General features: G+C 39.3%; 1 protein-coding gene across 2 annotated transcripts in view; it reads right to left on the bottom strand.

Moving 5' to 3' along the window:
• ATXN3 (ataxin 3) overlaps positions 1 to 13,790 on the bottom strand; it is a 32,777-nt gene extending 18,987 nt beyond the window's left edge. Inside the window, exons 1-7 of one of the 2 annotated variants that reach the window (XM_010836194.1) lie at positions 13,608 to 13,790; positions 13,335 to 13,379; positions 11,759 to 11,844; positions 11,271 to 11,337; positions 8,520 to 8,607; positions 915 to 1,047; positions 400 to 566 (exon numbers count right to left, since the gene is read on the bottom strand). In XM_010836194.1, coding sequence (XP_010834496.1) covers positions 400 to 566; positions 915 to 1,047; positions 8,520 to 8,607; positions 11,271 to 11,337; positions 11,759 to 11,844; positions 13,335 to 13,379; positions 13,608 to 13,661 — 640 coding nt within the window. In that variant the 5' untranslated portion in view covers positions 13,662 to 13,790. The remainder of the gene's footprint in view (positions 1 to 399; positions 567 to 914; positions 1,048 to 8,519; positions 8,608 to 11,270; positions 11,338 to 11,758; positions 11,845 to 13,334; positions 13,380 to 13,607) is intronic. The other variant, XM_010836193.1, reaches the window with a different exon arrangement.
• Between the last annotated feature and the right edge of the window lie 2,167 nt (positions 13,791 to 15,957).

The following is a 15,957-nucleotide window of genomic DNA, read 5'->3' on the forward strand; positions in this document are numbered from 1 at the left end:
TTTTGTAAAATCAATTTATAGTCTCTGTCCAGACCTTTCTTCATAGCCACTAGAATGCATTTAAATAGCTGGTCTGAGCAAGGGTCCACTGACCTCGCAATGATTAGCTCCGTTTAGTACTGTGTTTGCACAGTATTATAACCAAACTGAATGACCAGAAATAAAAATATAACTAGTCCTAATATAACACAAGTCATAAAAAGTTATATGTATTAAATAATATCCAAAAGTTATTTGTATTAAATAATATCTAAAAAATAACTGATTATACATAGCTACTGCTTCTGCAGTGACTGTCAAAGAACTTCTACCAGTAGTTTATTAATTTCCAGAAGAACTAAAAATGATCTAAATCAATTGCTTCAACAACAAATAAAGTAAGTGTTAGAATGTCCATACCTTGCATACTGAGCTGAATGGCCCTGCGGAGATCGGCTTCTTCATCTTCCATGTCAATTTCTTGGCGACTTAGTGCCAGAGCCCTCTGCAATTCCTCCTCATCCTCATCTAACATTCCTGTCCCATCATTTACTTCTAAGACGTGTTCTAGATCTGTTTTCTGGACTCTAAAGAATAAAAGCACAAATAATAACTGCAGACCATTCTTCTATTTTAGCTATAACATAGAGACATTTATAAACCAAAGATGTTTATGTAAGTTGAAAACTTACACATTTTTTTTACAGATAACGTCTAATAATACAAAGGTCCTATTGTGATATGAATTTGTGTTGGGAAGTATACTTAAATAATTCAGAGTTGATCCAAGGTTAAACCAATAAGCTACACTTAAACAGAAAGGTCTAAAAAAACCCCACCAACAATAAAAGGACCACATCTTCAATGTAAGCATGTAAATTTAATTCTTGTAATGAAATACTATCATATACCCCACACTGCAGGCTCAGCTTTACCTCTGTTCTTTAAGTTGTGCTAATTCTTCTCCAATAAGTTTTGGTCGATGCATCTGTTGGACCCTGATCATCTGTAGAAGTTGGTCAGCTTCACAATCTGGCAGATCACCCTTAACAACAAATATAGAGTAACCTAAAAAAAAAGGCAAAAATTATCTACAACAGCTAGCAAGTGATTCAAAATTGATTGAAAATGATAGCAGAGAGGCAGCACAACAGCGGGAAGACCACAAACCAAGGAGTGAGGAAGACCTGGGTTCAAATCATGGTTCTTACACTTACCAGTGGGGTGGTCCAGGACAAATTACATAAGGTCTTTACACCTCACTTTCATATATATAAAGTTCTTCAATTGGTCTTAGTTGGATCTTTCGTTGTGGCATGTGGGCTTAGCTGCTCGGTGGCATGTGGGATCTTATTAGTAGTTTCCCAACCAGGAATCAAACCCATGTCCCCTTCATTGCAAGGCAAATTCTTAACCACTGGACAACTAGGAAGTCCCTCTAAGCCTCTTCACCTGTAAAATGGGAATATCCATCTCACAGAGTGACTATGAGAAGTATTTGAATCTGAAAAGGGCTCTAATTAAGTAAGAACATGGAAACATACCTAATTTATGCTTAATAATTTGTGCAGAATCTGACTGGGGCAATAATTAAGTACGAGGCTTCCCTGGTGGCTCAGCTGGTAAAGAATCTGCCTGTATTGTGGGAAACCTGGGTTCAATCCCTGGGTTAGGAAGATCCCCTGGAGAAGGGAACGACTACCCACTCCAGTATTCTGGCCTGGAGCATTCCATGGACTGTATAGTCCACGGGGTTGCAAAGAGTTGGACACGACTGAGCAACTTTACTTTCACTTTTCATGGAAATATACTTAAAACATACTAAAACAGTGCTTGACCAAGTAGTTTACTCCCTAAGTGACAACAGAGAGGCAAGGAAAGGACTGAGAAAGAGCAAGGAGTGTGCACTCAGACAGCCGGGTTTTAGTGTCCTGGCTCTTCTGTTTCCTAACTGCCTCTGTTGATCACTTTACCCCTCTATGTCTTGATTTCTTCAACTGTTAAACAGATTTTGCTGTACCTTCTGCTGTTTGAGGACACAATCAGAGGATGTGTGTAAAAATCTGCAATACGGGTAAAATGAGTCATCTGTGGAAATAGCTGACCCTGACACACACCCTTCCTAACTGAAAACAGGACGTGGAAAGCCAATACCTTAAATTCTAGTCAAGGTGCTGAAGACGTGGTTCATGTAATTTTTGAATTAATACAATTCTGGAAAGCCAAGGTTTTCCCAGCTGGATACTCCATACAACAGCTGAATAAGGGTGGGCTATACCTGAGTCATTTTGGTCAATTTTTGTTTTTCTACCATAAATTTTCTTCAACTTTGGTGCTTATTATAGATATTCTTCATGAGCATTAATAGAAAATGAAATAAAAAAAGATTAAAAGGCCTATTAACGGAAAAAACTCAAGAGTAAATCATAATACACGTAACACTCTTTTTCACAAGGACAACTATACTCAGAATTCAGATGGTTGAACAGGCTTTATGCCAGTAAAACTGTTTCCTAAGTTGTGGATACACTATGCTAGCTCCTCATGCTGTTCCATGAACAGCATCATGAAGGGCAGAAACTGCTTTACAGAGGTGACATTGCGAGGATCTTGGGTTTTATGCAAGATCAGATTTCATTCTAAGTGTGCTAGGAAGCCACTGAAGGGGAAGAGTGAAAGTATGCCACAGTGTGCATTATATTTAAAAAGAGCACTCTAGGCTGCCTTCTCAATGTAACATATAGGAACCATATGCAAGAAGAGTGGGGCTTATGAAAATGGAAAGTCTGAGGGACAGCAAGTATGGGGAGAAAAAAAAGAGTCTTTTGTAAACATATTGAGATTGAAATGCTTTCTGGACTTCTGAGTGGAGATGAGAAAGTTAGGGGTTTGGTGTTCGGGGTAGATGTCTCGGCAAAAGATAAAAGTCTAAGGAATTACTGGCAGATGGACTTTACTTAGAGATGATATTTAAAATAATGGGATAGCACACAGTCAAGAAGTTGTCCAAGACTGACTCTGGGTCACTTCATTAGTTAGGGATTAAAGAGTAGGATCCACAAAAGGCATCTGAAAGCAGGAGCCAATATGATATGAAGCAAACTAGAGCACAGTGGCTTGGAAGAATAGTACAGACAGTATTTCAAAAAGGGAAGATATAGTTAGGAATAAAGGTTTTAGGCATAAAAGAAAAGAGATAGAAGTATATAAAATCAAAGACGTTATAACATAATGATTCTACATGTAAACTGGAGAGACTTACATGACAGCCAACCTACTAGCAATAAGCATACCAGTGCACAGACTATGCTCTCAAATCACCATTACTAAAGGGAAGGAAACACACAAGACTGAAAATTCTTATTATATGACCTAAAAAGGGCTTCAAAAGGCTAGAGTGGTCATTTCAAAAGCTTGAGAGTCAAGTTCAAAAGGTTCCCACTCATCCAAGATGTGACAATATTGAGTATCAACAGTAATTACAAGAGGCTAAAACATATGAACTATGGTTTATTTCGGCTGTGCTGGGTCTTCGTCGCTGCTTGGCCTTTTCTCTAGTTTGGGCGGGGAGGCTACTCTCTAGTTGTGGTGTGCACACTTCTCATTGCAGTGGCTTCTTTTGTTCTGGAGAACCAGCTCTAGAGCATGGGCTATAGAGTAGTTGCAGCTCATGGGCTCAGTAGTTGTGGTTCCAAGTCCAGACCATAGACTCAATAGTTGTGGCACACAGGCTTAGCTATTCCATGGCATGTGGGACCTTCCTGGACCAGGGATGGAACCCGTGTCTCCTGCACTGGCAGGTAGATTCTTTATGACTGAGCCACCAGGGAAGCCCTGAACTATGATTTTAACAGATTAGTTTACAATGACACTACAGAAACAAACCAACTGGTTACCTTTGGAGACAAGATACTATGACCAAATATTTAAAACTGATAAAAGGCAAGAAATATTTATCCTGCTTTTTCTATATGAACTATATACTTCAAGATAACCAAACAGTTGATGAAGGAAAGTCTATTTGTATAGAAGTCCTCCAGCTAATAAATGAAGAAATGATGGAAATCTAATTAATGGAATAACAGACTAGGCATTTATTATTAGCAGCTACTCAAATCACAAAAAGAGAGACAACTGGACCTTAAGTGCCACACCATCCATGAAGTCTTCTATCCTCCCAAAATCAACTTACATCTGATCAAGTCTCTAGATCTAAGGACCAGTCTATTGCTCATCAAGGGCTCAGAGGAAAAAAAAAGGATGCAACAAGCAAAATCCAGAATGTGAGAAACAGAACAAATGACCCATTTTCTTCAAAAGAATAAGGAAAAAAATAAAGAGAAGAAACCAATAGATAGGTTTTAGAGACACAGCAATCCAATGCAATCAAAGACCCTTATTTCAACCTGGTTTAACTATATTAAAAAAAAGAAGAATCAAAAAGGAGATTAGAGGACTTCCCTGGTGGCCCAGGGCTAAAGAATTCACCTGCCAATGCAGGGACATAGGTTCACTCTCTGGTCCAGGAAGTTTCCACATGCCATGGGGCAACTGAGCCCATGTGCCACAACGCCTGTGCCCACATGCCCTAGGGCCTGTGCTCTGCAACAAGGGAAGCCACTGCAGTGAGAACGGCCTGCAATGTAACTAGAGAGCAGCACCCACTCACCACAAAGCGAAAGCCTGTAAGTAGCAGTGAGCCCAGCACATCCAAAAGCAAATGAATGAATACATTTTAAAAGACTACTGAGAAATTTAATTCTTAGGTAGGATGACAAGGAGTCTCCTCCCCAGGAGGAGAAAGGGGTCCGGGGTGCTTGAGGAGGTGAAAGGGACAAACATTTTTTCCTATATTCCTTTGTCTTAGTCACATAAGACTTATTTTTCCCCCTTAAACTCTGAGTTGTTATGACAACAATCTATTTTGCCTAAGACTAACTTTCTTTAGTCTCATTTGCACTCATCTCACACGCTAGCAAAGTAATGTTCAAAATTCTCCAAGCCAGGTTTCAACAGTATGTGAACTGTTAACTTCCAGATGCTCAAGCTGGATTTAGAAAAGGCAGAGGAACCAGAGATCAAATTGCCAACATCCATTGGATCATCGAAAAAGCAAAAGAGCTCCAGAAAAACATCTATTTCTGCTTTATTGACCATGCCAAAGACTTTGACTGTGTGGATCACAACAAACTGTGGAACATTCTTAAAGAGATGGGAATACCAGACCACCTGACCTGTATGCAAGGTTTCTCAGATTCCTAAGAAATATGTATGCAAGTAAGAAGCAAAGGTTAGAACTGGACATGGAACAACAGACTGGTTCCAAATTGGGAAAGGAGTACATCAAGACTGTATATTGTCACCCTGCTTATTTAACTTACATGCAGAGTACATCATGTGAAAAGCCAGGCTGGATGAAGCACAAGCTGGAATCAAGATTCCTGGGAGAAATATCAATAACCTCAGATATGCAGATGACACCACTCTTATGGCAGAAAGTGAAGAGGAACTACAGAGCCTCTTGATGAAAGTGAAAGAGAAGAATGAAAAAGCTGACTTAAAACAGCATCCAAAAAACCAAGATCATGGCATCCAGTCCCATTACTTCATGGCAATTGGAGAAATAGTGGAAACAGTGACGGTCTTTATTTTTTTTGGCTCCAAAATCACTGCAGATGGTGACTGTAGCCATGAAATTAAAAGATGCTTGCTCCTTAGAAGAAAAGCTATGACCAACCTAGATAGCATATTTAAAGGCAGAGACATTACTTTGCCAACAAAGGTCCATCTAGTCAAAGCTATGGTGTTTCCAGTAGTCATGAATGGATGTGAGAGTTGGACTATAAAGAAAGCTGAGTGCCAAAGAATTGATGCTTTTGAACTGTGGTAGTGCTGGAAAAGACTCTTGCGAGTCCCTTGGACTGCAAAGAGATCCAACCAGTCAGTCCTAAAGGAAATCAGTCCTGAATATTCACTGAAAGGACTGATGCTGAAGCTGAAACTCCAATAGTTTGGCCACCTGATGTGAATAACTGACTCACTGGAAAAGACCTTTGATGCTGGGAAAGATTGAAGGCAGGAGGAGAAGGGGACAACAGAGCGTGAGATGGTTGGATGGCATCACTGACTCGATGGACATGAGTTTGAGCAAACTCCGACAGGGAAGCCTGGTGTGCCGCAGGCCACGGGGTCGCAAAGAGTCAGACACCACTGAGCAACTGAACTGACTAAAGACTAACGATGGGGCACTCTCTGCCCTCTTCTGCTGTCTGTGTCAGAAGCTTTCCCTATCCCTTTTCCAAGGTCATAAAACTTTTACCACAGGAAGCTCCGAGTGCCTAAAGCCTCATCTGTGGTCCTGATGCTAAATTATCTTCTTTGGAGATAACGAACAGGAAATACTGTTCACCTAAGCGATCACTGCTCTTAAAAAAAAAACAACAAACAACAGACAATGAGAGATTTGAGTTGGCTAGTTGGTGCTATTAAAGAATTGTAATTAAATGTTTATATGTCATTAGGGTACTGTGGTTATATGTATATTTTTAAAGAGTCTTTGCTTTTAAATATTTTAATTTAAAAAATCTACAAAGATGATGATAAGATGATGAGTATTTTCTTAGAATAAACTGGAAAGAGAAGTGGGTAGGGTATAGGTAAAACAAGACTGGCCATGAGATATTTGTTGAGGTTGGGCGAAGGGTACATGTGGGTCCATCACATTTGTTTTCTATACTTTTATACCTGTTTGAAACTTTTGATAAGAAAATTTTGTTTCATTCTCTTTAAAGGAGGGTATATAAACTATACTCTCAAAAAAGATGATGTCAAGGAAGACTGAGAACTGAATACTGGCATTGGCAAAGTGGAGGTCACCGGAGACACTGAGAAGAGGCTTTTCAGTGACATGTTGGTTATCACAGTGTTGCTGCAACAAGTTCACGCACAGGAGACAATACACTAGAGATGACTCTAAGGAGAAAGTAAAAATGGGAGACGGCTGGAGTTTCCTGGCATTAAAAGAAGTTTTTTCTTTTTAATCAATGGAGAGAAAGAGCTTATTTCTCTACAGTAGGAATAATAAAAGAGGGAACCCACATAGGAGAGTAGAGCAACAAAAGCAGAAGCAGATCCTGAGTACGTGGGCGGACCTGAGATCTAGCCCCAGAGTGGAGACACTGGACTTGGTTAAGAGCAGGAAACAGCTCATCTACTCTCATAGGCTGAAAGCACAGGAAGAGAGGATCAGGGTGATGATCTGCTGATAGAAGAACAAGGAGGTTCTCTTTTAATTGCTCCTGTTTTCATAGTAGAATATAAAGGACAGCCATAAGCTAGAAGTCAGGAAAGAGGAGGGGATGGTGAAAGGTCTGAAGGGAGAAGCTGTGCAATCATCATCCTGGGAAGTGGTAGGTGAGCTTACTGCAGGAATATGGTAGGGATATCAACTATCACTGAAGGCTCATTTGAAATTTGTGATCCTAAATTTAAAGCAAAATTGATCATATTTTATACTGCATCTTTAACCATGCTCAACTGCTCTGATGGAGGAGGACTGGACAAGTCCAAGATTGGATTTTAACCAGGGTTTGGATTTTTGTCATAAAAGTATGATGGAGGGAGAAAGAGAAAGGAGCTGAGAAGCACAACACTGTGTTATAATGATAATCACTGAATGATAATGAATTATAATGATGATTACAGAAAACAGGTGTAAGGAAATAAGGACCTAAGGGGAATGTTTAGGCTTGTAATAGGGTTTAAAGAATTGTTACAAAGGAAAAAAACAGAGAATACGGTATAAAGACAGGAGACAAAAGTCTAAGAATAGGACGCTTATAACTAGAATTTGAAGGTACAGTTATTAGTAATGGCAAGCAAGAGTGAAAAAAAAAGATCTTTGAAAGTAAGAAGCAAGAGATTGGATTGGACTGATTTTTTACGTAGAAATTACCAAGAATGATGAAAAGAGTTGAAGCAGAGCCATGATAGTGAGTCAGATCCTAAATCTTCAATGGAAAAGGAGGAAGATCAGACTTCAAAAGACTGCAAAAGAGTGAGAGGTAGACTCTAGTGATATATATTTCAAAGGAGCTGCAGTTTTTAGGAAAGAAGAGTGACCTAGAAGGGGTAAGGATGAACAAGAAGAATACCTAAGCCTCCCCTTGGCTCTATGGTATGTGGCGTCTGGAAGACAAAAAAGCTAGAACATAGAAGGTCTGCAAAGGAATCAGCCTCATTAGGGGAGGGCCAGGTGTCAGCAAGAATGCCAAAAGAGCAGGATGATTCAAATCACAGCCTAAAGCTCACCATGTAAAACAAAGATTATTTCCCTGCCTCTGCCACAAAAGCATTATTGTTACACTTACTTCTACAAAGATGGTTTTATTTAGCTACACTTACTTCTAAAGAGAAGGTTTTATTTAGCCACACTCACTTCTATTGAGACAGTTGCTACACATTTGCTATACTCACTTCTAGTGAGACAGTGTCATTTAGCTACTTCAAAAGATAACATAAAATGTTCAGTCTTTACTTACCTTCCTGTTGTAACTGAGCCAAGAAAAGTGCAAGGTATGTGTCTGATATTAATTCTGGACCCGTCAAAAGAGAATTCAAGTTGAACCACTGGAAAACAAATTGTCAATATTTAAGTTAGTGCACATTGTAAGTAATAAGTTTAGCATGCTATGAATTGATATACCCCATCTAAACTTAGTAAGAGTGTTTAAACACTGAAAACATGTCAAATTAAGATTTTTAAAAAGTAATTAAATCATACAATTTTTAAAAACTGAAATAAAATGTTGCAATTTTATCACTATTAAATGTTTTAAAAGTTTGCTTTAAGCCATAAACTTTAAATCCCCCCTTCAAAAAAGAAAAGAAATTGATAGTATTTTGAAGTATCCTTATTGTAGCCATAATTAAATCTTTTCCAAAGGAACAGTACAACAAAACCCTGTACAAAACCCTATACAAAAAACAATGTAATGTGATTACATTATATTGATGTGGAAGAAAAATGACAACTACCAAGTATTTCCACTGCTGCTAATTTTGGTCAAAATATTTTAATTGTGAGAAAGCTAGACATTCCAGGATGGAGAAGGCATTGGAGAAGGAAATGGCAACCCACTCCAGTGTTCTTGCCTGGAGAATCCCAGGGATGGGGGAGCCTGGTGGGCTGCCATCTATGGGGTCGCACAGAGTCGGACACGACTGCGGCGACTCAGCAGCAGCAGCAGCAGACCACTACTTCGTGGAACTGACATCGTTTATTCACTGTTTCTCTCGGATCCTAATTTAACCCACAAGACACAGCAGTTTCAGAAGTTATTGTCAGCATCATCACCAGATGCTTTTTGTGAATTTTATCAGAGATGATAGTATTTTTCTCATTTTTTTCTTTATACAGGGGCCTCAAGACAAGAGTCTATAGTGAAAAATACAATTTTAATCAAAAATATAAATTAGAACCAAAGATGATAAGCCATAATTTGACATTTCCAGCACACCATTCCCTTCTCCAGGGGATCTTCCCAACCCAGGGATAGAACCCAGGTCTCCTGTACGGCAGGTAGATTCTTTACCATCTGAGTTACCAGGGAAGCTGAGTTTGTCTAAGATAATGTGAAATGCATAAGTTCAATTCTGAAGAAATAAAATTTACAAAATTTCTCAAAATCATAATGTAAGTTTACATGCAAATTAATACAAAGGAATTCCAGAGTTTAAGACTTTAGATCTTGAAAGTGAAGAAGAGCTGATCACATTTTTTAATATTTAAATAAAACCCCTAGGTTAAACACACTTGGGAGAGTCCTGCCTTGGTTTTTCCCAGAGTTGATTCCTACCTGGGTGGGTCTCTCCTGCACCAAACCACACTTACTTACTAGCCCTTTGCCACCCAGGAAGGACCATTTAAGATGAAGCTGCTTCTAAGCAGCAAACTTAAAATAGTAGGGCTTTCGTTTTAGAATTATCTTGTATTGATTTAACTCAATGTACTCTTTCCTGATTTCCTTTTCTGTTTCATATTAGCTTGTTTAAAAAAAAAAAAGCTGTATTTAAGTGTACTTGAAATGTAGTAAACTGCACATGTATTAAATGTACAATTTGAAGTTTTAACTTATGTATATACCCATGAACCATCACCACCACCAAGAGAGTGAACATTTTTGTCACTGCCAAGTCTCCTGTGCCCCTCGTAATCCTCATCCATTGCTCCTTGCCGCCCTCATCCAGGCAATCACTGTCATTATAGATTAGTTTACACTTTCTATGCTTTTATATAAATGGAACACTATAGTGAGCCCCTGGTGGCTCAGACATTAAAGAGTCTGCCTGCAGTATGGGAGACTCGGGTTCGATCCCTGTGTTGGGAGATCCCCTGGAGAACGAAATGGCAACCCACTTCAGTATTCTTGCCTGGAGAATCTCATGGACGGAGGAGCCTGGCAGGCCACACAGCCCATGAGGTTGCAAAGAGTCATATACAACTGAGCAACTTCACTTTCTTCTTTTCTTTTCTATGGAATATAGTATTTTGTGTCTAGTTTCTTTGACTCAGCATAATTAATTTGAGATTCATCCACATTGTTGCATGTATCAATAATTCATTCTTTTTCATTAATCTGTTTTCAGTAACCCTCTTTCAAAGAATCAAAATTCTGAGAAAAAGGACATTAAAAGTTGTCTCAAAAATGGTACTGGGTGATGGACAGGGAGGCCTGGTGTGCTGCGATTCATGGGGTCGCAAAGAGTCGGACACGACTGAGCGACTGATCTGATCTGATACCAAGATCACCGGTAATTATTTTTAAAAATAACACTTTTGGTACTTTTCTTGATCTTATAAAAGCCTTGCTCAATGCTCAAGACACATTCCATTTTTTTTTAATAGAAATGATTTATGTAGACACATGTATTATATGGCATTTGGAATGTGAATAACCTTGTTAAGCTAAAGCAAACATGGCTGAAAATTTTTATTCATACCGGACACTATTTCAGGCTTTGTGACACTGCTGTGCTTAATGCAAACCTATGAAAAATAGAATTTAGCTGACAGAACATCTTTCTCACATAAAAACTTACTTATGTCTAAATATGGCTGTCTTGTCTTAAATAGAGAATTTTACTTATGTCCTATCTATCTAGATTGTAACCAGGCCACAAGTACACATTACTGGTGTGTTTCTTCATCTTTAAGGCACCAATCCCTTACACTTTAGTTGCAAATGAGGTACAGAATGAGAAAAAAGACAGGTAAGGAGGAGAAGCGTTACCTGTTTTCCTAATTTTCTAACTGTAAACCAGTGTTCTTTATAGTTGCATATAAATGATCTTTCATTTCTAGAAACAGGAAAAAGCACATATGCAATATTAAGTTGAAATATTAGAATCATATTCATTTAGTTTGTCAATTAGAAAATACTATACAAAACCTATGATGACTTAGGATTATATTTACAGTTTTAAGAATCACTGATTTCTAAAAAATTACAAAACAGTATAAATCTCTGTAGAGATTGCTGATGCCATACAAAAACAACAGCACCACACCCCATTCAAGGATCAGCTCTGCACTGCCATACATGGAGGGATCAGGGAGGCTTGGGGGACACATGTTCACAGACAGCCCCAAAAGGCAAACCAGGAAAACCTGAGGGGGTAAAATGGGAAATATCATAACCAAAGCAGGCCAGACTTATTTTTCCCCTTTAAGAAGGTATAAATTTAAAAATCAAATATAGGAAAAGCAAAATAATCTTACATGGGATCAATCCTGAGCCTCTGGTACTCTGGACTGTTAAACAGGATTAGTTCTAAACCCCAAACTTTCAAGGCATTGCTTATAACCTGTTAAAAAAAAAATTTTTTTTTTTTAATTCCAAATAAGTAGTGTTAAGCCACGTTAGTTATAGAAACAATTTTAGTTCATAGATAAATTTCCCTGGTAGGCTATGGGTTTTAAAGTGCATGTGCGTGTGTGTATGTGTGTGTGTGCATGTGGGTATATCACTATATGCATCAAATATCCATAAATAACAATACAGACATAACATTTAAAAGAGTACCTTTTACACTAATTTTCTGGAATTGTATGAGAACCATACAATTCCTAGATAGAACTGCCTCCAAAATCTAGATATATATTCTATCCAGTAAGTGCTACTCTTAAAACAAGTCCATTGCATTCATTTGGCTACTATGAGTCCTGCTTTAGAAAACTGACAGTCAACTTACTATACGGAATAATGATAAGTTTACATCTATTAAAATGAGTTATTTCTGAGGATTTAAACTGAAGTTTTCATCAGTTCTAAACTTCTTTTATTGTGGGTTTGTGATTTGTAGGAAACCAAAAGATAAACCTGATTATTTCAAAGTGAGAGAAAAAAAGGAAAAATTTTGAAAATTTACCACCTACCCTCCAAGGTACCCAACAAAGCAGCAAGTGAGCCAGGCCTGAGTATAGACAAAAAGTGAACGATCTGTAGTGGGCAAGTGTGGACTGGTGCCCAGAGCAGCACTGCAGAAACAGGAAATGGCCAGCGCTGAGCCCACTCAGGCCCCTGCTCTGGGCCCGGCAGCAGCTGTTACCTGTAACCACCCACAGTGAAGCCCTGGCTGCAAATGCTGGTGACCGACGAGTCCAGGAGGACTGAACAGGGGAACACATACAGAGATATCTGCAGGTCCCCCAAGAGAGGTTCTAAAGAACTCTGGATCCACCTCACAGGTGTTAGGAATGGAATGAAAGAGCCACAGATGAAAGAATCAGTCTCACGAGTGTCATATATATATTCACCCACAGAATTCAAGGGGAGCGATAAGTTCACAAAAAGGGAAAAGACGAAAGCCACAGACCATAATGAAGGAATTCAATCCTGGTAGGCTGATTTAAATGCAAGGTTAGCAAAGGGTTCCCCTCTGTCCATGGGATTTCCCAGGAAAGAATACTGGAGTGGGCTGTCATTTCCTTCTCTAGGAGATCTTCCTGTCCCAGAGCAAACCTGCGTCTCCTTCATTGGCAGGAAGATTCTCCACTACTGATCCATGAGGGAAGCCTTTGAAATACTGTGAATTACTGGAATTACAGTTATTAGCATACAGATTCAAATTAATAACCTCCTTTGAAAAAGGCCTTCTCTAAAATGAAGAATCTACTGTCCTAATTTTCATGTTCATCTATATAGAAAACTAGTATTCTAAAGGATAATCTTATACTCTTATACTCAACCTACTGGAAGAACTTCTGAAGGTCACATCAATACAGTGACTATGAAAGGCTGTGAAAAGCATACGCTGAGTTTAGTGCCACTTAGCACATGCTTGTGACTACTTACTTGAATAGAGAAAAAGCCACTGTCATCCATATTTCCAGAAGGCTGCTGTTGAATTTGGAGAGGTGGTTGGGGCGGAGATTGAGGGTGGGGAGAGAAGGGTAAAGTGTCATTAGTGTGTGTATTTAAAATAACATCTTGTGCATTCCCATCTACAAAGCCAAGAGCTGAGTTATAATTAACAAGTCAGATCCCCATTGGAAGAGCAGCTCATCCCTTTCTAAATAGTACCCACATTTTTTGAGAAGCGTGATTTAGTGAGTTTAAAATCGGTACCTGCAAAAATGTGCGATAGTCTTCACTAGTAACTCCTCCTTCTGCCATTCTCATCCTCTCTTCCTCATCTAGCTGATGTGCAATTGAAGATAATTCCACAGGGCTGAAGTATTCTCCTTGCAGTAGGTTATTCAAGCAATGTTGAGCACAAAGTGAGCCTTCTTGCTAATATTTCCAAAAGAAAAAATTCAAATGTGATTTGTAAAACAGATTTGTACAGTATCTTCTCCAAAGAGATATGTAATCATTAACTTCTTAACACAGCCAAACCACAAACATTTTTAGCTTTAGAAAGCATGAATAACCCAGGTATGGGCATTTTCATTTGCTAACATTTATTTCATAATTCTACCACTAATGAAACTATAATTATATGATCAGTTATATGGTCAAAAACTTAATGATTTCTATTAAACAAACATCATCTATATAAAATCTCATATTTTACTAAAAATTACTCTACAATAAACATTTGCTGCTGCTGCTGCTGCTAAGTCACTTCAGTCGTGTCCAACTCTGTGCAACCCCATAGATGGCAGCCACCAGGTTCCCCTGTCCCTGGGATTCTCCAGGCAAGGACACTGGAGTGGGTTGCCATTTCCTTCTCCAATGCATGAAAGTGAAAAGTGAAAGTGAAGTCGCTCAGTCATGTCCAACTCTTCTCGACCCCATGGACTGCAGCCCACCAGGTTCCTCCATCTATGGGATTTTCCAGGCAAGAGTACTGGAGTGGGGTGCCATCACCTTCTCCTACAATAAACATTTAGCCTCCCTCATTTTCAGTAGCTAAAATAAATTCACTTTTGGAGATTCCATGGTAAATTACTAACTCTGAAAAGAACATTTAATCCCTAGAACATTTGTTCTTTCAACAAGATTTAAATGTTCATTCATGGGATGTTTACGTACTCCATTTAATGAGTACATTTAAAGGTTCGTTCATGGAATTTCAAATCCATGAACAGATGAATCTCAAGAACTGACACACTAAGACAAATTCTGTTCCATGTTTATGGAGACTTGTAGCTACAAAAATGAGGTTCTCTTAAAGAAAGATAAGGCACACACTGTGGTGCAATGAGCAAAACTGTCCAGAAAATCATGCTTGGAGCTCACTTCTAGACAAGGCAGCAAGGAGACAGCATCCAAGTTCAAGTCTCCATGGGATCGCTGGCTTCCTGTTACGGGGGTGGGAAGAATACAACTTTCTACAAGCCCCAGGGTCTTCGGGCACTGGGCAACTGGCTTTCTCACGCTACTGGCATCCAAACCTAAACCCAGGCTACCTTCAACTAAGTAGCCTGAGTATCATCCTTCTCCCCTCAACAATGCTACTCTCCTGTTTCCCTATAAGAAGGGAGACTCATGGGTGGATGAGGTCCCTCCCTGTGCACCCAGCGCTGGGCTGGATACCAAGGAATGATGACAGTTGGGAGAATACCTTCTCCTGCTAATAACCCTGATGCTCTAAGTTATCCATTTCCCTAGAAAAGTCTATTCTTTAACCCAGCCTGTCTGACATCCTGCAATTTGTTCTGAGCTATGTCATACAACAGATCTGACCCCAAAGACCAACACCATGCAAGACACATCTTTTTCCTGATTTAATTTTCTGGGGACAAAATTCAAGAATGCAGCATTGAGACAGTCTGAGTGTGAGCTAGGGGGCTGAGACAAGTTTATCTTCTTATTTTGGTGCTGAATACAAAGCTTGAACTTAACGAAGGCGCTACCTATCCCTCAAATCATGGCTACGATGGCGAGAGAGGACTTGCCTGCGCCTCTGTTTTCTTCTACTGTATTTCTACAACCAGAAAGCACCTCCCACCAAATAATACGTGAGTTGGAGGGAAAGACCCTGATGCTGGGAAAAACTGAAGGTGGGAGAAGGGATGACAGAGGATGAGATGGCTGGATGGCATCACCGACTCATGGACATGAGTATGACTAAACTCCAGGAGTTGGTGATGGACAGGGAGGCCTGGCGTGCTGCAGTCCATGGGGTCGCAAAGAGTTGGACACGACCAAGCGACTGAACTGAACAGATGTCCTACTTATACTCTATTGAAAAATGGGCAAGACAAGAAAGTACTCAAAAGAGGATAGCCAACGGATTAAAAAACACAAAAGGGGGCTCACCTTCATTTAACTATGAGAGGAATGCATATTAGCATTAACAGTATGTTATTACTACACACTCCAGAATGACTAAAATGTTGGAGAGGATTAGAGACATCAAAACTGTTCCATATTACTGACGAAAGTGTAACTTAGTATAACCACTTTGGAAAGCTATCTGGAGTATCTACTACAGCTTAACATATACCAACCCTATAATCTAGTAATTCCA

Source organism: Bison bison, unplaced genomic scaffold, assembly GCF_000754665.1.
Source record: "Bison bison bison isolate TAMUID 2011002044 unplaced genomic scaffold, Bison_UMD1.0 scf7180017864061, whole genome shotgun sequence".
NCBI lineage: Eukaryota > Metazoa > Chordata > Mammalia > Artiodactyla > Bovidae > Bison > Bison bison.